General features: G+C 51.7%; 1 protein-coding gene and 1 pseudogene across 2 annotated transcripts in view; one reads left to right on the forward strand and one right to left on the reverse strand.

Annotated features, from left to right (window-relative positions):
• The window catches only part of NPLOC4 (NPL4 homolog, ubiquitin recognition factor), a gene marked incomplete at its 3' end in the record, with an annotated part of 30534 nt that extends 25775 nt beyond the window's left edge, over positions 1-4759 (reverse strand). The window contains 1 exon segment of the mRNA XM_077466621.1: positions 4590-4759. Within this exon segment, the coding sequence (XP_077322747.1) occupies positions 4590-4604 (15 nt within the window).
• Positions 4760-14662: 9903 nt separating this feature from the next.
• Positions 14663-19041, forward strand: LOC143956434 (tetraspanin-10-like; annotated as a pseudogene). The gene is made up of 2 exons (XR_013269918.1): positions 14663-14852; positions 18405-19041. The product of XR_013269918.1 is annotated as a tetraspanin-10-like (transcript).
• Positions 19042-19846: the final 805 nt, after the last annotated feature.

Below are 19846 nucleotides of genomic sequence, written 5' to 3' on the forward strand. Positions count from 1 at the left end.
CACAGAATCCTGTCCCCTGGGTACATCACCTCCCCAGTGTGTCACACAGAATCCCGTCCCACAGGTAAATTGCCCCAGTGTGTGTAGCACAGAATCCTGCCCCCCAAGTACAGTGTCCCTCCCTGTGTGTCACACATATTCCCTTCCCCCAGGTATGTTGCCCCCCCCCCCCCCGTGTGTCATACAGAATCCTGTCCCTGGGTACATATCCCCCCAACCTCCCCCCCCCCCCCCCGAGTGTGTCACAAATAATCCTGTCCCCCGGGTACATTGTCCCCCCCAGTGTGTCACACAGAATCCTGTCCCCCGGGTACATCGCCCCCCCCCCCAGTGTGTCACACAGAATCCTGTCCCCCGGGTACATCGTCCATCCCCCCAGTGTGTCACACAGAATCCTGTCCCCAGGGTACATCGTCTCCCCCCCCAGTGTGTCACACAGAATCCTGTCCCCAGGGTACATCGTCCGTCCCCAGGGTACATCGTCTCCCCCCCAGTGTGTCACACAGAATCCTGTCCCCCGGGTACATCGTCTCCCCCCCAGTGTGTCACACAGAATCCTGCCCCCCGGGTACATCGTCTCCCCCCCAGTGTGTCACACAAAATCCTGTCCCCCGGGTACATCGTCTCCCCCGTGTGTAACACAGAATCCTGTCCCCCGGGTACATCGTCTCTCCCCCCCCCCAGTGTGTCACACAGAATCCTGTCCCCAGGGTACATCGTCCGTCCCCAGGGTACATCGTCTCCCCCCCAGTGTGTCACACAGAATCCTGTCCCCGGGTACATCGTCTCCCCCCCAGTGTGTCACACAGAATCCTGTCCCCCGGGTACATCGTCTCCCCCCCAGTGTGTCACACAGAATCCTGTCCCCCGGGTACATCGTCTCCCCCCCAGTGTGTCACACAAAATCCTGTCCCCCGGGTACATCGTCTCCCCCGTGTGTCACACAGAATCCTGTCCCCCGGGTACATCGTCTCTCCCCCCCCCCAGTGTGTCACACAGAATCCTGTCCCCAGGGTACATCGTCTCCCCCCCCCAGTGTGTCACACAGAATCCTGTCCCCCGGGTACATCGTCCATCCCCCCCAGTGTGTCACACAGAATCCTGTCCCCCGGGTACATCGTCTCCCCCGTGTGTCACACAGAATCCTGTCCCCAGGGTACATCGCTCCCCCCCCAGTGTGTCACACAGAATCCTGTCCCCAGGGTACATCGTCTCCCCCCCCCCCCAGTGTGTCACACAGAATCCTGTCCCCAGGGTACATCGTCTCTCCCCCCCCCAGTGTGTCACACAGAATCCTGTCCCCAGGGTACATCGTCTCCCCCCCCCCCAGTGTGTCACACAGAATCCTGTCCCCAGGGTACATCGTCTCCCCCCCCCCAGTGTGTCACACAGAATCCTGTCCCCAGGGTACACCGTCTCCCCCCCAGTGTGTCACACAGAATCCTGTCCCCAGGGTACATCGTCTCCCCCCACAGTGTGTCACACAGAATCCTGTCCCCAGGGTACATCGTCTCCCCCCCAGTGTGTCACACAGAATCCTGTCCCCCGGGTACATCGTCTCCCCCCCAGTGTGTCACACAAAATCCTGTCCCCCGGGTACATCGTCTCCCCCGTGTGTCACACAGAATCCTGTCCCCCGGGTACATCGTCTCTTCCCCCCCCCCAGTGTGTCACACAGAATCCTGTCCCCAGGGTACATCGTCTCCCCCCCCAGTGTGTCACACAGAATCCTGTCCCCCGGGTACATCGTCTCCCCCCCAGTGTGTCACACAGAATCCTGTCCCCCGGGTACATCGTCTCCCCCCCCAGTGTGTCACACAGAATCCTGTCCCCCGGGTACATCATCTCCCCCCCAGTGTGTCACACAGAATCCTGTCCCCTGGGTACATCGTCGCCCCCCAGTGTGTCACACAGAATCCTGTCCCCCGGGTACATCGTCTCCCCCGTGTGTCACACAGAATCCTGTCCCCAGGGTACATCGCTCCCCCCCCAGTGTGTCACACAGAATCCTGTCCCCAGGGTACAACGTCTCCCCCCCCAGTGTGTCACACAGAATCCTGTCCCCGGGTACATCGTCCATCCCCCCCAGTGTGTCACACAGAATCCTGTCCCCCGGGTACATCGTCTCCCCCGTGTGTCACACAGAATCCTGTCCCCAGGGTACATCGCTCCCCCCCAGTGTGTCACACAGAATCCTGTCCCCAGGGTACATCGTCTCCCCCCCCCCAGTGTGTCACACAGAATCCTGTCCCCAGGGTACATCGTCTCTCCCCCCCCCCAGTGTGTCACACAGAATCCTGTCCCCAGGGTACATCGTCTCCCCCCCCCCCCAGTGTGTCACACAGAATCCTGTCCCCAGGGTACATCGTCTCCCCCCCCCCAGTGTGTCACACAGAATCCTGTCCCCAGGGTACACCGTCTCCCCCCCCAGTGTGTCACACAGAATCCCTGTCCCCAGGGTACATCGTCTCCCCCCACAGTGTGTCACACAGAATCCTGTCCCCAGGGTACATCGTCTCCCCCCACAGTGTGTCACACAGAATCCTGTCCCCCGGGTACATCGTCTCCCCCCCAGTGTGTCACACAGAATCCTGTCCCCCGGGTACATCGTCTCCCCCCCAGTGTGTCACACAGAATCCTGTCCCCAGGGTACATCGTCTCCCCCCCAGTGTGTCACACAGAATCCTGTCCCCCGGGTACATCGTCTCCCCCCAGTGTGTCACAAAGAATCCTGTCCCCCGGGTACATCGTCTCCCCCCCAGTGTGTCACACAGAATCCTGTCCCCAGGGTACAACGTCTCCCCCCCAGTGTGTCACACAGAATCCTGTCCCCAGGGTACATCGTCCCCCCCCCCAGTGTGTCACACAGAATCCTGTCCCCCGGGTACATCGTCTCCCCCCCAGTGTGTCACAGAATCCTGTCCCCCGGGTACATCGCTCCCCCCCCCCCCCAGTGTGTCACACAGAATCCTGTCCCCCGGGTACATCGTCCCCCCCCCCAGTGTGTCACACAGAATCCTGTCCCCCGGGTACATCGCCCCCCCCCCCAGTGTGTCACACAGAATCCTGTCCCCCGGGTACATCTTCCCCCCCCAGTGTGTCACACAGAATCCTGTCCCCCGGGTACATTGTCCCCCCCCAGTGTGTCACACAGAATCCTGTCCCCCGGGTACATTGTCCCCCCCGTGTGTCACACAGAATCCTGTCCCCCGGGTACATTGCCCCCCCCAGTGTGTCACACAGAATCCTGTCCCCTGGGTACATCGTCCCCCCAGTGTGTCACACAGAATCCTGTCCACCGGGTATATCGGTCCCCCCCCCCCCAGAATCCTGTCCCCCGGGTACATCGCCCCCCCCCCCAGTGTGTCACACAGAATCCTGTCCCCTGGGTACATCGTCCCCCCCAGTGTGTCACACAGAATCCTGTCCCCCGGGTACGTTGTCCCCCCCGTGTGTCACACAGAATCCTGTCCCCCCGGTACATCGTCTCCCCCCCCAGTGTGTCACAGAATCCTGTCCCCCGGGTACATCATCTCCCCCCCAGTGTGTCCCAGAATCCTGTCCCCCGGGTACATCATCTCCCCCCCCAGTGTGTCACAGAATCCTGTCCCCCGGGTACATCGCTTCCCCCCCCCCCCCAGAATCCTGTCCCCCGGGTACATCGTCCCCCCCAGTGTGTCACACAGAATCCTGTCCCCGGGTACATCGTCCCCCCCCAGTGTGTCACACAGAATCCTGTCCCCTGGGTACATCGTCCCCCCAGTGTGTCACACAGAATCCTGTCCCCAGGGTACTTCGTCCCCCCCCCCAGTGTGTCACAGGATCTGTCCCCGGGTACATCGTCCCCCCCAGTGTGTCACAGGATCCTGTCCCCGGGTACATCGTCCCCCCCAGTGTGTCACACAGAATCCTGTCCCCGGGTACATATCCCCCCCCCCCCCCCCCCCGAGTGTGTCACAAATAATCCTGTCCTCTGGGTACATAGTTCCCCCCGCCCCCAGTGTGTCTCAAATAATCCTATCCCCCCGATACACTGTCACACCCCCCACCCCCGTGTCGCGCACATAATCCTGTCCCCTGGGCCATTGTCCACTTTGTGTGTCCCCCAGATACAGTGTCTCCGCCCCCCCAGTGTTTGACACATAATCCTGTCCATTGGGTACATTGTTCCCATCCCTTGAGTCACACAGAATCCTGTCCACCCGGGTACATTGTCCCCCCCCCCTCTCCCGTGTCACACAGAATGCCATCCCACTGTCCCCATGTGTCATACAGAATCCTGTCCCCCTGGGTACATTGTCCCCCCACCCCGTGTCGCCTAGAATCCTGTCCCCCATGTATATCAGAAGTTCTGTCGGTCAGTAATTGGCTCCCAGCAGAAATCTCACTGAGGAGGAACTACAACTCCCAGAATGCCCTCTGATATGAGGAGGGACGGGGTATGCTGGGAGTTGTAGTTCTCTTTCCTCCAGGGGCCCAGCTGGGAGCTGTCGTGACAGCGGCTCCCCGGACAGGAAACCATGACACAGGGAAAACCGACAGACCGCAGGCCCGGCCCCTTCCCCTCCTTCCCCACCACCACCACTCACAATACTCTCCGCCATCCTCTCTCCGGCCTCTCCGCCCGTTCCGATCTCCGGGGATTCCCGGCGGCCTCTGACGTCTCCACCGGCCGGTCCTACACCGCGGTGTAACCACGATCTCCCTCCGCCGGCTCTGAGGATGAGACGGTGGGGTTCCGGGGGCCGCCAAGGTTCCGCTTCCTGCCTGGGAGAGACAGCGCCGACCTGCGCCCCTGCCGGTCACACGTGGTACTGCAGCGCACTGCGCCGCCAAAGGAGGAAACCGGAGCGCCTGTTCTGTTCCTGGGCTCCTCCTGAAACGGCCCAATTTCCTGGCTGTGTTTGAATACACTAATAAAGGCAAGACGTTTTTAAATGCTGGCATTTTTTTTTCATTTGCTGACGGATTTCCCCCTCTGTGGTCACAAGGACAGGAAGTAAGGAAAATCCTTCCTGTGGGGGTCACAAACCAAAACCCCTCATCACCCAACATAACAAATATGGGCTGCATTTATGTAATATATAATAAACCGGATTATTGATTCAATATATATAACAAATAAAATAATAATAATAAATAAATGTGTCCCCATTGGGGAGATTTCCCTTCACTTCCTGTCCCGTAGCCAAACAGGAAGTCAGAGGAAATCCCTGTAAAATTAAGGGAGTCCCTTGGAAACCCCCAGGTCACCAGAACTAGGTTCCCGCCCCCCCCCCCCCCCCCCCCCATTGGAAGATTTCCCCCTCTATTACTTTTCTGTGGACAGCCCAAAATTTGGGATTTTCTTTTACTTTTATTGATAATGGTAAACAGGACAAATAGAGAGGGAGAATCGCAATAACCACTTCAGTTCTGGAAAGGTTTCCCCCCCAAGGCCATTTTTTAAGATACTCACTGCGTTATTTTAACTGACAATTGCGCGGTCGTGTGACCTTGTACCCAAATAACATTTATATCCTTTTTTCCCCCACAATTAGCGCTTTCTTTTGGTTGTATTTGATCACCTCTGTGTTTTTTATTTTTTGTGCTATAAACAAAAAAGATGCTATAAAACATCCAATAAAAAGAATCTAAAAAAATCTAATTTCTTCATAAATTTAGGCCAAGGGGAAGGGGAAGGGGAGGAGAGAGGAGAGGATGGAAGGGAAGGGAAGGGAGGTTAGGGAAGGAAAGTGGAGGGGAGGGGAGAGGAAAGGAGGGAAGGGGAGGGAAGGGAAGGGAAGGGAAGGGTAAGGGAGGATAGGGAAGGGAATTGAAGGGGAGGGGAGAGGAAGGGAGAGAAGAGAAGGGAAGGGGAGGGAAGGTGAAGGGAAGAGAAGGGAACTGAAGTGGAGGGGAGGAGAAGTGAGTGGAGGGGAGGGAATGGAAGGGAGGGGAGGGAAAGGGAGGAAAGGGTAAGGGAGGCTAGGGAGGGGAATTGAAGGGGAGGGGAGAGGAAGGGAGAGAAGAGAAGGGAAGGGGAAGGAAGTCAAGGGGAGGGGAAGGGGATGGAAGTGGAAGGGAGGATAGGGAAGGGAAGTGAAGGGGAGGGAAGCAGAGGGGTGAGGAAAGGAGGGATGGGAGGGGAGAGGAAGGGGGGAGGGAAGGAAAGGGGAAGGAAGTCAAGGGGAGGGAAGGGGAGGGGAGGATAGGGAAGTGAAGGGGAGGGAAGTGGAGGGGAGGAAAGCGGAGGGGAGAGGAAGGGGGTAAGGGAAGGGAATGGAAAGGAAGGGGAGAGGAGAGAAGGGGAGGGAAAGAAAGGGAAGGGAATTGAGAAGAGGGAAGAGGAAGGGAGGGGGGAAAGGAAAAGGAAGGGAAGGAAAGGGAAGGGAGGGGAAGGGAAGGGGAAGGTGAGGGGAGAGGATGGGAGTGGGGAGTGCACACAGTAACCATAGTGTCAGTGTATTGGAAGCTACTGTAAGAAAAGCTGACAAACTGCACAGGTAGGGAGGAGGGTCAGTTAGGAAGCTGTACTTCAATTCCGATTGCTAGCTCTTTGCACAATCAATCCCTTTGCTGCATTGCTTCCTAATTATTGGGGGTCTTTCATTTTATTTGGCAGATAATTTGAAGTCTGTGGTCACTTTTTGTTGTTCACTTTCACTGCACCCCCCATACCTATAGGTAAAATAAAAGTTAGCCATACACGTTTTAGGCCTCTTATCCCTGATTTCCACAGCTGGACAATTTTACCCTGCTGGATCTTCATTCTTGCTGTAAAGTTTAGCATCAGTGAGAACAAGGACGGCCATTTCCAATCTCTCAGTCTTTTACTGTTTGATTAAAAATCATCTGTCAATGTTACATTAAAATAATTTTATTTTTACTTTTTAATCAGGTTTTATTTAATTTAATTTTTTTCATCTTGAAAAATACAGACATAGCATACAAAACACATCACACAAGACTCGAGAACACCCAAAAAAAAAAAAAAAATCCCCAAATGAATAATTTTCAGGTGCTATTGATGTATGTAAAATGACTAATGATAGAAAAAGTTCACCAGACTTCAAACATGATTCACTGATAGACATATGCATTTAGTTCCGTTCCGAATTTGTTTTTTTTTTGCAAAATTCAACATATTTGTTAATTCAGAAATAACACATTTTTCCGAACTTCTGAATTTCTTAAATTCGAAAAATCGGAAGTTAGAAAATTAGAAAATTTGGAAATCCAAAAATAAGAACAAAAATCCGAAAATTCAAAAAGAACAAAAATACAAAAGAAAATTTGAAAATAAGAACGAAAAATATTGGAATTAACGAAAACCCGTTTAACAAATGTTTACGAAATTCTGAATTTCTTATAACAATCGGGTGGAAAAGTCCGGCAAACTCAAGTCCGCCGGACAATCCCCCCGTGTGTAGCCTCCGGCATACTTTTTTGACCCGAAAGTACGGCAGACTTAGAAAGTAGTTTTGCACTCCAATCTTCCCGCCGGACTCGCATTTCGGCGGACAATCCGGCCGTGTGTGTGCCAGTCCGCCGTACTTTTGAAATGAACTGACTTTTCCCGCCCGGAGAAAAGTCCGCACATTTTGAGCACATCTCCAGGTAGGCAGGGCCCGCGAAGGAGGCGTGGCTGGCCCCGCCACCTGGTATGGACTTAAAGGGGAACCCCAACGCCGAAAAAAATCGGCGTGGGGGTTCCCCCCAGGTCCACATCAGACCCTTGTCCGAGCACGCTACCCGGCCGGCCAGGAAAGGGGGCGAGAGCAAGCGCCCCCCCCCTCCTGAGCCGTACCAGGCCGTGTGCCCTCAACATGGGGGGTGCCTTGGGGAAGGGGGGGACGTGCTGCCCCCCCACCCCAAAGCACCTTGTCCCCATGTTGATGAGGACAAGGGCCTCTTCCCGACAACCCTGGCCGTTGGTTGTCGGGGTCTGGGGGCGAGGGGCTTATCGGAATCCGGGAGCCCCCTTTAATAAGGGGGCCCCCGGATACCGACCCCCCACCCTATGTGAATGAGTATGGGGTACAATGTACCCCTACCCATTCACCTGTGAAAAAAGTACAGAAAAAAACACAACACAGAAGGGTAAAAATAGTTTATTGCACAGCTCCGGGGGTCTTCCATCTTCGGGGGTCTTCTCGCCGGACTCCTCCGCTATCTTCTTCTAGCTCTTTTGCTAGCGGAGGAGCCCGGCTTTCTTCCTCGCCGCTGCCCTTCTTCCGACTTCGGGGGTCTTGTCCCCCTCTTCGGTTCTTCTGCTGGGCCACCGCTCCTTCTTATAGCTCTTTTACAGGCCTGGTCTTCTGTCGCCGCCGCCATCTGTTCTTCTCTTCAGATGTTGCCTCGTCGGATCCTCCGCTCACAATGGCTCTGACGCGACGCGCGGCGACCTATATAGGGACATCACCGGATGATGTCCCCGCCCATTATGGTGTCACAGTCCCAGAGGATGCTGGGACTGTGACATCATAATAGGCGGGGACATCATCCGGTGATGTCCCTATATAAGTCGCCGCGCGTCAGAGCCATTGTGAGCGGAGGATCCGCGAGGCAACGAGAAGTCCGCCAGACTAAGTCCACCGGATAGTCGGCTACGTGTGTACGCGGCATAATGAATACACATGTATCCAAAGTTATGAATTTTACAAAATTAATGAATGCCGCATCTAAATGAATGGAACATAACTAATAAGCAATAATAATTATAATAGTAATAATAAAACGTTTTATTATTATTTATTATTATTAATTTGTTATGTTCCATTCGTTTAGATACAGCATTCATTACTTCGGATAAATTCGTATTCGTTGCGTTCACTGACAGCCAAATTTGAAAGAAAATTCCAATACCTATAATTGAATAGTTAGTAATAGTTATTATTAGTTACTTAGTTATTTCAGATTTTCAAATTTATTCAAAAAAACTAATTTCGATCATAACAAATGACACACAAAAAAAAATGAAACAAACACATTCTTATTTTTGGATTTTTCAATTTTTGGATTTTTGAATTTCTGAATCTTCTCATTTCCGAATTTTCAAATTTTGAGTTTTTTTGGATTTTCGAATTTCTGAATTTCCCAATTTCCAAATTTTCGAATTCTCAGATTTTGTACATTTCCAAATTTTCGGATTTTAGAATTTTCAGATTTTGAAATTTGAACTTTTTTGAAGTTACGAATTTATTCAAAATTGCAAATTTCGATCATAACGAATGACCCGAAAAAAAAAAAGAATGAAACAAATGAAAACGAACACATTTTTCTGCAGTACACACAGTGGCGGAATTATAGGGGTCGCCAAGATCGCCGCGGCGACCGGGCCCCTTGCTGCAGGGGGCCCTTGAGGGCCCCCTGTACTGTTCCATAGAACGGGAGGCTGAGAGGAGCTCCCCAATCATCAGCCGAACTGAAATCAGCACTATGCAAGGAGCTCCTCACATTAGGGTAAAGTGAAAGCACAGTGTGTGCTCTTTGTCTCCCCCTACAGTGCAGTACCCGGCAGGAAGAACCAAGGTAAATGTCTGCCGTTTTGTTTTTTATAAGACTAGCTACTGTATTTGTGTTTATATGTGTGTGTGTGAGCAATGCTTGTATGTGTGTGTGTGAGCATGTTTGTATGTGTATGTGTGTGTGTGTGTGTGTGAGCAATGCTTGTATGTGTGTGTGTGAGCATGTTTGTATGTGTATGTGTGTGTGTGTGTGTGTGAGCATGCTTGTATGTGTGTGTGTGAGCATGCTTGTGTGTGTGTGTGTGTGTGTGTGAGCATGCTTGTGTGTGTGTGTGTGTGTGAGCATGCTTGTATGTGTGCGTGTGAGCATGCTTGTGTGTGTGTGAGCATGCTTGTATGTGCGTGTGTGTGTGTGTGAGCATGCATGTATGTAAGTGTGTGTGTGTGAGCATGCATGTATGTAAGTGTGTGTGTGAGCATGCTTGTGTGTGTGTGTGTGTGAGCATGCTTGTATGTGTGCGTGTGAGCATGCTTGTATGTGTGTGTGTGTGTGAGAGCATGCATGTATGTGTGTGTGAGAGCATGCTTGTATGTGTGTGTGTGAGCATGCATGTATGTGTGTGTGTGTATGTATGTATGTGTGTGTGCGCATGTATGTGAGTATGCATGTATGCATATGTATGTATGTGAATGTGCATGTGTTTATCAGTGGCGGTGCATCCAAAAGGGTGCACAGGTTCCACCCCCTCTCTCCAGCCACCCCCTCTATGACCAATGGATAGATTCATGCATAGCATAGCATGAATCTATCCATGGCCACCGCTGCCACCCCCATATTTAGGTGTCTGGTCCCTTTTGGGGTGCCGGGCCCCTGAATTACAGCGGCGGGGGTGTTTTTGCAGCACCTGATTAGAGCCATGGGCTCTAATAGGCTTCAAAATAGGTGAACTGCGAGCACCATGCTTGACGCTCACAGTCTACCCAGGTGTGTTAGAAAAGTGAATTAATATTCACTTTCCTAACACTGAACCGCCTCTCCACCAATCAGGTGTGCGGGTCTGTTACCCATCACCTGATTGGCTGAACCGATAGGCGCAGCTATTGGACATCTATCAGGAGGAGAGGACGGGAGATGAGGATGGCAGGAGATGCATGGAGGACCCCGCTCATGGCCGTTACCCGCTGCCCCACCAAGGCAGGGTAAGTGGCGGGCAGACAGCGAGTGGGCGGTGGGGATTCACAGTGGCAGCATTTGATGGGCACCCCAACAGCATTTGATGTGCACAGTGGTGGCAATTGATGGGCACAGTGGCAGCATTTGATGGGCACCCCAACAGCATTTGATGTGCACAGTGGTGGCAATTGATGGGCACAGTGGCAGCATTTGATGGGTACACTGGCAGCATTTGATGGGCACAGCGGCAGAGTTTGATGGGCACAGCGGCAGAGTTTGATGGGCACAGGGGTGACATTTGATGGTACACTGGTGGCGTTTGATGGTACAGTGGTGGCGTTTGATGGGCACAGTGGCTGTAATTGATGTTTTTTAAATCAGTTCCTTTATTTGCAGCCACCCACTTGGGACTGGGCCCTGGTGTTCCACCATCGGGCTCGGAGAAAAGAGCCCTGTCCGGGGGGGGGCCTCCATGGTTTCCTGCATCGGGGCCCTGAAGGTTCTAGTTACGCCACTGAGTGCACATGTCTATTCACTGAACCGTTGGCGAGTTAAACCTGGGCACATTCACCCATTACCGACCCATCTGTTACACCCCCCTAGACCAAATAATAATTGGATCCTTATTATATGGGAGGGGGTGCCAAAAAATTATACTCGGGGGATTAAATTACTCACATAGTACTTGTTTCAATTAAAACTCCGTTCACTTTAATCACCACCAATCTTGTGCAAAGGAAATTCCAACTTTTTTAAAGCTCAACTCCAGGTATAGCATCCTGATTGGCCCCCCATCCCCACGCAGTAGGTTTTCCTTTTTATAGAACTTTAAATGCAGGGTGTCATAGTCCCCCCCCAAGGTGTCGCCACAGCAGCGCCCCTCATTCATAGTTTTTTGAAGCAGAGAGTGGCCTTAATGTCACATCAGCACCACTCTCTGCAAGGGTGCTTTGAGGGGAGAAGGGGGCGGGGCCACGACACCCTGCATTTTAATGGTAAATCCTCAGTTATTCAGGTTGAATGACAAAGGGTTTCATTTTATACTGGAAGACTGAGGACATCTTGTGGCAAAAAACAGTTATTACAGCTCTTGATTCCGCTCTTGAGGGTGAGTATTGCACCAAGAGCTGAATTGTATCTTTCTTGCCCTGCCTGGTGCCCAATATTAATATAAAAAAAATTGACAAGAGTCGGGCATTACTTTATGTGTAGTGTGGGCGCAGGTTCTCTTGACTACAGCCCCGTACACACCATCGGATTTTTCGACGGGAAATGTTGGATGTCAGGCTGTTGGCGGAAAATCCGACTGTGTGCACGCTCCATCGTACAATTGTTGTCGGACTTTCCCGTCAAAAAATGTTGGCTAGCATGTCTTCAAATTTTCCCCCGACAAATGTCTGTTGTCGGATTTCCTGATCATGTGTACACAAGTCCGTCGGACAAAAGTCCAAAGTACAAACGCGGGTGCTCAGAAGCAAGGGCGAGCTGTGAGCGGTCGGTCTTGTAAACTCGCGTTCGCAATGGAGAATTAACATTCGTGACGCGGCAAATTCTGAAATCTGGAAATGCGGCGCACAATTCTCTTCTTCTTTAATGGGATAATAATGAAGCTGCTTTGCTGGTGATACTGATGGATTTATTGCAAACTAATTCTCAAAGGCTTTTTTTTTTCTAGTGATATCAAGAATAATATTATTATGTTATTTTTAATTTTTATTTGTGCAAGTTACCACAACGCCATTATCCCGTCATTTTTAACCTCTTGGCGTCCGCGCTATAGCCGAATGACGGCCACAGTGTGGACCTGAATTTCCGGGAGGACGTCGTAAGACGGCCTCCCCTTTGCACGTGCCCCACACGCCCACTGCGGGGCGCGCGCTGTGATTACCGAGTCACTGAGACGCGGGTGATCACAGATCCGAGTAAGGGATCGATCCCGGCCCCTTACCACGTGATCAGCTGTCAGCCAAAGACACATGATGTAAACAAAAGCTCGGTAATCTTTTTTTTTTCCTCATGCTGACAGCGTGAGGAGAAGCCGATCACCGGCTTATGTGCAAGGGACATTGGTCCTGAAAAGGCAATTCTGCCTCATCTGTGCCACCAGTACCCCCTGCCAGTGCCACCTATCAATGCCCACAAGTGCCACCTATCAATGCCCAACAGTGGTGCCAATCAGTGCCACCTAGCAGTGCTGCCTATCAGTGTAACAAACCAGTGCTGATCAGTGCCCATTATTGCCACCCATCACTGCCACCTATCGGTGCCCATCAGTGCCACCTCATCAGCGTACATCAATGAAGGAGAAAAATTACCTTTTTGCAAAATTTTATTAAAAAAAATATAATTTTTTTTTTAAAATTGGTCTTTTTTAACAAAAAATAAAAACCGCAGAGGTGATCAAATACCACCAAAAGAAAGCTCTATTTGTGGGGAAAAAAATTATAAAAAATGTAATTTGGGTACAGTGTTGTATGACCGCACAATTGTCATTCAAAGTGCATCAGCGCTAAAAGCTGGAAATTGGTCTGGACAGGAGGGGGGGAGGGGTTTAAGTGCCCAGTAAGCAAGTGGTTAAAGCGGAGGTCCACCCTAAAGTGGACCTTTCGCTCATTGGAATCCCCCCCCCCCTCCGGCACCACAATTGGCACCTTTCAGGGGGGAGGGGGGTGCAGGTACCTGTACAGTACAGGTATCTACACCCACTTCCGGCGTAGATTCTGCAGAAGCTACGCCCCTTTCCGCAGAATCCACGCCCCTTTCCGAAAGTCCCCCGCTGCCTGCTGGGAAACACACGGATCCCAGAGACAGCGGGGACCATCCTTATTGCGCAGCGCGACTCGCACATGCGCAGTAGGGAACCGGGAAATGAAGCCGAAAGGCTCCACTTCCTGATTCCCATACCCTGCTGCCGACTCCCAAACTGATATTTGAATAAAACGCATAGCCAAGTATTATTACTATAAGTATATATTCTACACAATTTTTTTTTTTATTGTGCATTAAAAAAAATAAAAATAAAAAATAGACATGCTATCTGCCAATAGAACTTAACCAAAAAGTGAATTCTATGCATCCAAAAATATAGAAAATATAAATAAATAAATATAAATCAAATCATTATTATTCAACCCAAAAAAATTATGTCAAAGGAAAAACTCCAAGGCCAATAATAAATAACACGTTATCTCCTCTGATTCCACAACATGTCAGGTTGACGAGCGGCCGTTCAGAAACAAACTGAAAATCGCAAAATGAAAAGCGCGAATCAACACTCACCAAACTTTTACTAACACGAAATTAGCAGAAGGAGCCCAAAGGGTGGCGCTAAAGAGCTGAGAAACCACGTAGTACATCACTACGTTTGTGATTGTTGGCCAACATTTGTGTGACCGTGTGTAGGCAAGACAAGTTTGAGCCAACGCCCTTCGGACAAAATTCCACGGTTTTGTTGCCGGAAAGTCCGATCGTGTGTACGAGGCATTAGTGAAAAATATATATTTTTTAACATTATTGAAAGACAACAAACGTTTCATGCAACTCTGTACGCAGCAGTGCTTTGCGGCAGACACACTGTGGCGCTATTGTGTGTCGCATTTTTATCCAACATGCCGCAACTGGGGGTGTAGGGAATTGTATGATTTTTTTTTAACTAGGTGGACTCGTGTTTTCTTTCAACCTGACTAACTATGTCACTATGTAACTTAAACAATCGACCTTGCTTCGATCAATGCAAATCAGTGCAGCCCAATGGACACGGTGTGAATGAGCCCTCAGTAATTACTACAGTACATGTAGTCCTGCAGCACCCCCTAGTGGCAGCTTACCAATCAGCACTCTGTAAAGTATAATTGACCCCCCCCCCCCCTGTATACTGTCAGCAGACATATAATTGCTGGAAAGGGATGAACAGTGAAATCTGATTGCACATCACTAAACGCCTGTGAGTTCCTCCCTCGGTATACAGGGATTTGGGGAATAGGACAAGTGTCGGGAAGGAAGGGGTTAAGCGAAGGAGATTTAATTGGGCTGCACTGGGAGCCGGCCTCACATGATGAGTGGATGACCCGAGTCTGCTGATCACATTGCTGGGGATGGAGCTGAAGTTCTGTTTTCCTCTATGACCTGAGAAGATGGGAGGGAGAATCCTTCCCTTCCTCCAGAAACTTTGTCTGTTTCCCCGAAATTCTGCGACAGAACCCGACGAGTCCAGCACATTGTTACCTAAGGTGACTATCGCTACAATGTACCCTTCCCCCAGGTGACCGTCTCTACAATGTATCCCCCCCCCGCCAGGTGACTCTCCCTACAATGTACCCTTCCCCCAGGTGACCATCCCTACAATGTATCCTTCCCCCCCCCCAGGTGACCATCCCTACAATGTATCCTTCCCCCCCCAGGTGACCATCCCTACAATGTATCCTTCCCCCCCCAGGTGACCATCCCTACAATGTATCCTTCCCCCAGGTGACTCTCCCTACAATGTATCCTTCCCCCCCAGGTGACCATCCCTACAATGTATCCTTCCCCCAGGTGACTGTCCCTACAATGTATCCTCCCCCCCCCCAGGTGACTGTCCCTACAATGTATCCTCCCCCCCCCCCAGGTGACTGTCCCTACAATGTATCCTCCCCCCCCCCCCAGGTGACTGTCCCTACAATGTATCCTCCCCCCCCCCCCCAGGTGACTGTCCCTACAATGTATCCTCCCCCCCCCCCAGGTGACTGTCCCTACAATGTATCCTCCCCCCCCCCCAGGTGACTGTCCCTACAATGTATCCCCCCCCCCCCAGGTGACTGTCCCTACAATGTATCCTCCCCCCCCCCCAGGTGACTGTCCCTACAATGTATCCTCCCCCCCAGGTGACTGTCCCTACAATGTATCCTCCCCCCCCCCCAGGTGACTGTCCCTACAATGTATCCTCCCCCCCCCCAGGTGACTGTCCCTACAATGTATCCTCCCCCCCCCCCCAGGTGACTGTCCCTACAATGTATCCTCCCCCCCCCCCCAGGTGACTGTCCCTACAATGTATCCTCCCCCCCCCCCAGGTGACTGTCCCTACAATGTATCCTCCCCCCCCAGGTGACTGTCCCTACAATGTATCCTCCCCCCCCCAGGTGACTGTCCCTACAATGTATCCTCCCCCCCAGGTGACTGTCCCTACAATGTATCCTCCCCCCCAGGTGACTGTCCCTACAATGTATCCTCCCCCCCAGGTGACTGTCCCTACAATGTATCCTCCCCCCCAGGTGACTGTCCCTACAATGTATCCTCCCCCCCAGGTGACTGTCCCTACAATGTATCCTCCCCCCCAGGTGACTGTCCCTACAATGTATTCCCCCCAGGTGACTGTCCCTACAATGTATCCCCCCCAGGTGACTGTCCCTACAATGTATCCCCCCCAGGTGACTGTCCCTACAATGTATCCCCCCCAGGTGACTGTCCCTACAATGTATCCCCCCCAGGTGACTGTCCCTACAATGTATCCCCCCAGGTGACTGTCCCTACAATGTATCCCCCCCAGGTGACTGTCCCTACAATGTATCCCCCCCCCCAGGTGACTGTCCCTACAATGTATCCCCCCCAGGTGACTGTCCCTACAATGTATCCCCCCCCCCCCCAGGTGACTGTCCCTACAATGTATCCCCCCCCCAGGTGACTGTCCCTACAATGTATCCCCCCCCCCAGGTGACTGTCCCTACAATGTATCCCCCCCCCAGGTGACTGTCCCTACAATGTATCCCCCCCCCCAGGTGACTGTCCCTACAATGTATCCCCCCCCCCCAGGTGACTGTCCCTACAATGTATCCTTCCCCCAGGTGACTGTCCCTACAATGTATCCTTCCCCCAGGTGACTGTCCCTACAATGTATCCTTCCCCCAGGTGACTGTCCCTACAATGTATCCTTTCCCCCAGGTGACTGTCCCTACAATGTATCCTCCCCCCCAGGTGACTGTCCCTACAATGTATCCTCCCCCCCAGGTGACTGTCCCTACAATGTATCCTCCCCCCCAGGTGACTGTCCCTACAATGTATCCTCCCCCCCAGGTGACTGTCCCTACAATGTATCCTCCCCCCCAGGTGACTGTCCCTACAATGTATCCTCCCCCCCAGGTGACTGTCCCTACAATGTATCCCCCCCAGGTGACTGTCCCTACAATGTATCCCCCCCAGGTGACTGTCCCTACAATGTATTCCCCCCCAGGTGACTGTCCCTACAATGTATCCCCCCCAGGTGACTGTCCCTACAATGTATCCCCCCAGGTGACTGTCCCTACAATGTATCCCCCCCAGGTGACTGTCCCTACAATGTATCCCCCCCAGGTGACTGTCCCTACAATGTATCCCCCCCCAGGTGACTGTCCCTACAATGTATCCCCCCCCCCAGGTGACTGTCCCTACAATGTATCCCCCCCCCCCAGGTGACTGTCCCTACAATGTATCCCCCCCCAGGTGACTGTCCCTACAATGTATCTACCCCCCCCCCCCCCAGGTGACTGTCCCTACAATGTATCCTTTCCCCCAGGTGACTGTCCCTACAATGTATCCTTTCCCCCAGGTGACTGTCCCTACAATGTATCCTTTCCCCCAGGTGACTGTCCCTACAATGTATCCTTTCCCCCAGGTGACTGTCCCTACAATGTATCCTTTCCCCCAGGTGACTGTCCCTACAATGTATCCTTTCCCCCAGGTGACTGTCCCTACAATGTATCCTTTCCCCCAGGTGACTGTCCCTACAATGTATCCTTTCCCCCAGGTGACTGTCCCTACAATGTATCCTTTCCCCCAGGTGACTGTCCCTACAATGTATCCTTTCCCCCAGGTGACTGTCCCTACAATGTATCCTTTCCCCCAGGTGACTGTCCCTACAATGTATCCTTTCCCCCAGGTGACTGTCCCTACAATGTACCCTTCCCCCAGGTGAGCCTACAATGAATCCTTATACAAGGTGACTGTCGCTACAATACAATGTATCATTATTATCTAAGGCGACTGTGGCTACAATGTATCCTTAGAGGGTGACTATCACTACAATACAATGTATCATTATCCAAGGTGACTATCGCTACAATGTATCTTTTGTAGCGGATCTAAAGTCAGACGTATTTATTTTAGTTTTGGATGGAGTAGGGAATAGATGGAACCCTTTTGTTTGTGCACCATGGTGGGGAGATTTCACTTCCTGTCCTGTAGAGTAAGATTGTCTCTTCTAGGGGAAGTATAATGGAAAATGTAACACTTACCTTTCTGTAATTTTCCTTTCCTGGTGCCTATCCATGCGTATGCTGCCATGAAGGCACCAGGAAAGTACATTCCAGTAACCTGCAAGGAGAAGACTTTTCTATTGGGCATTATGGATAATAGGCAGCACATGTGCAGTAACACGCAGCCCCCAGCAGAGAAAAGGACCAGAGCAACCTCCAGCATAGGCTGTGGCTCCCAGACCAGGTCACTAGCCGTACAGGCTGAGTATATTAGAACTGGGTGGGGAGGACTGGTCAGGTTGTTTTTTCTGAACACATAGTTGGCCTTTAATAACCACAGCAGGTAGGGGGCGCCAGGAGCTCCGGTGTACACAATGCTGATGGAGTGCTTGAGAGATTATATATATATATATATATATATATATATATATATATATATATATATATATATATATATATATATATATATATATATATATATATATATATATATATAAATATAAATAAAATGGGAGTGCGTTAATATACGATGTGTCACCTCCACTGATCATGGTTCTTATTGGTTTCCTTCTACAGAATGCTGTTGGACAACGGAAGTCGGAACATGCCCAGGAGACCAGGCGTGGATTCCAGTACTACACCCATAACACCGGTGATGAAGAAAATGTGGAGACCTCTGACCCCGGTCCCCCGAAAAGAACGATTACTACTGTTCACCTACCGCCCTGACCCGTTCGTCCCTTTCGTTAAATACTTCATGTTCTGTGTCAACTCTGCCATCTTCACCCTGGGATTGGCCATCCTGTGTATCGGCTTCTGGGGCCTCGCTGCCAAGAAGTCCTTGGTGGGCGAACAGATTGGATACCTAGGCACTGACCCCATGCTGGCGTTCGTGCTCGTAGGCCTATTAACATGCGCCTTATCATTTTCCGGGTGTGTTGGGTTTATCAGGGAGAACTCTTGTCTTCTCACGACCTTCCTTGTTGGGATATTGGTTCTGATGGTCTCCCAGTGCTTGGTGGCCATCATGCTCCTTTGTTTTCAGCAGCAGATCCAAGATTCCTTGAAGGGCACCATGCTGGTTGCCATGAGCCGATACCAAGATGATGCTGACCTGAAGTTCATACTGGATGAGGTCCAGCTGGGCATGGAGTGCTGCGGAGTGCAGACATACCAAGACTGGGCTGTCAATCTGTAAGTGTCAAAGCCGCTTTGAGGGCACAGCTGCCATAGCTGGCCTATAAATGTGTTCAAATTGCCAGGCTTTTTAAAAACAAGCAGAGCAAATGTGTATATTGAATATGTTGCTTCACTGGCTACATGCTTGTTGGGGATCCGTTACTCCATATTGTAGTAAGAGACCGACCGCAACTAGGCTCAGAGGAACTGAACTCTGGGCAGTCATCGGGCAAAGGACTAGTCACCAGTATTGTCTGTGGTAACCAGGGCCAGACTGAGACAAAAAACCGGCCCGGGCATTCCAGACCCAGCAGTCAGTTCCTTTGGGTTGGGGGAGGCTGGCAATGGGACACCCACAGAGCCAGTCCCCCACATTGCAATGCAATACCCCACCAGCTGCTTCCCAGCCTAAGGGATTCCCACCTACTGCCCTTACCCCCACCCCAAGTACCGGCCCTCCCACCACTGACAGACCCCACCCTCCCCCGATCACCGCTCACAGATCTTCACCACCCAGCTACCATCTGCCCCCTCCCGCCACTGATGGTCATCCCCCAGCTACTGCCCCCCGGTCACCACTCACAGATCTTCACCACCCAACTACCATCCACCCCCTCCTGTCACTGATGGTCATCCCCCACCTATTACCATTTCCCCCACCCCAGCTACTGCCCCCTCCCACCAATAGCAGACCCCAATCACCGCTCACAGATCTTCACCACCCCAACTACTGCCCCTCCCCCTACTGACAGACCCCCCCCCCCCTCCTCCCCAATCACTGGCCACCGCTCACAGATCTTCACCACCCCAACTACTGCCCTTACCCCTACTGACAGACC

Source organism: Lithobates pipiens, unplaced genomic scaffold (assembly GCF_037356315.1).
Source record: "Lithobates pipiens isolate NorthernLeopardFrog02 unplaced genomic scaffold, aLitPip1_a1.2 Scaffold_351, whole genome shotgun sequence".
Lineage (NCBI taxonomy): Eukaryota > Metazoa > Chordata > Amphibia > Anura > Ranidae > Lithobates > Lithobates pipiens.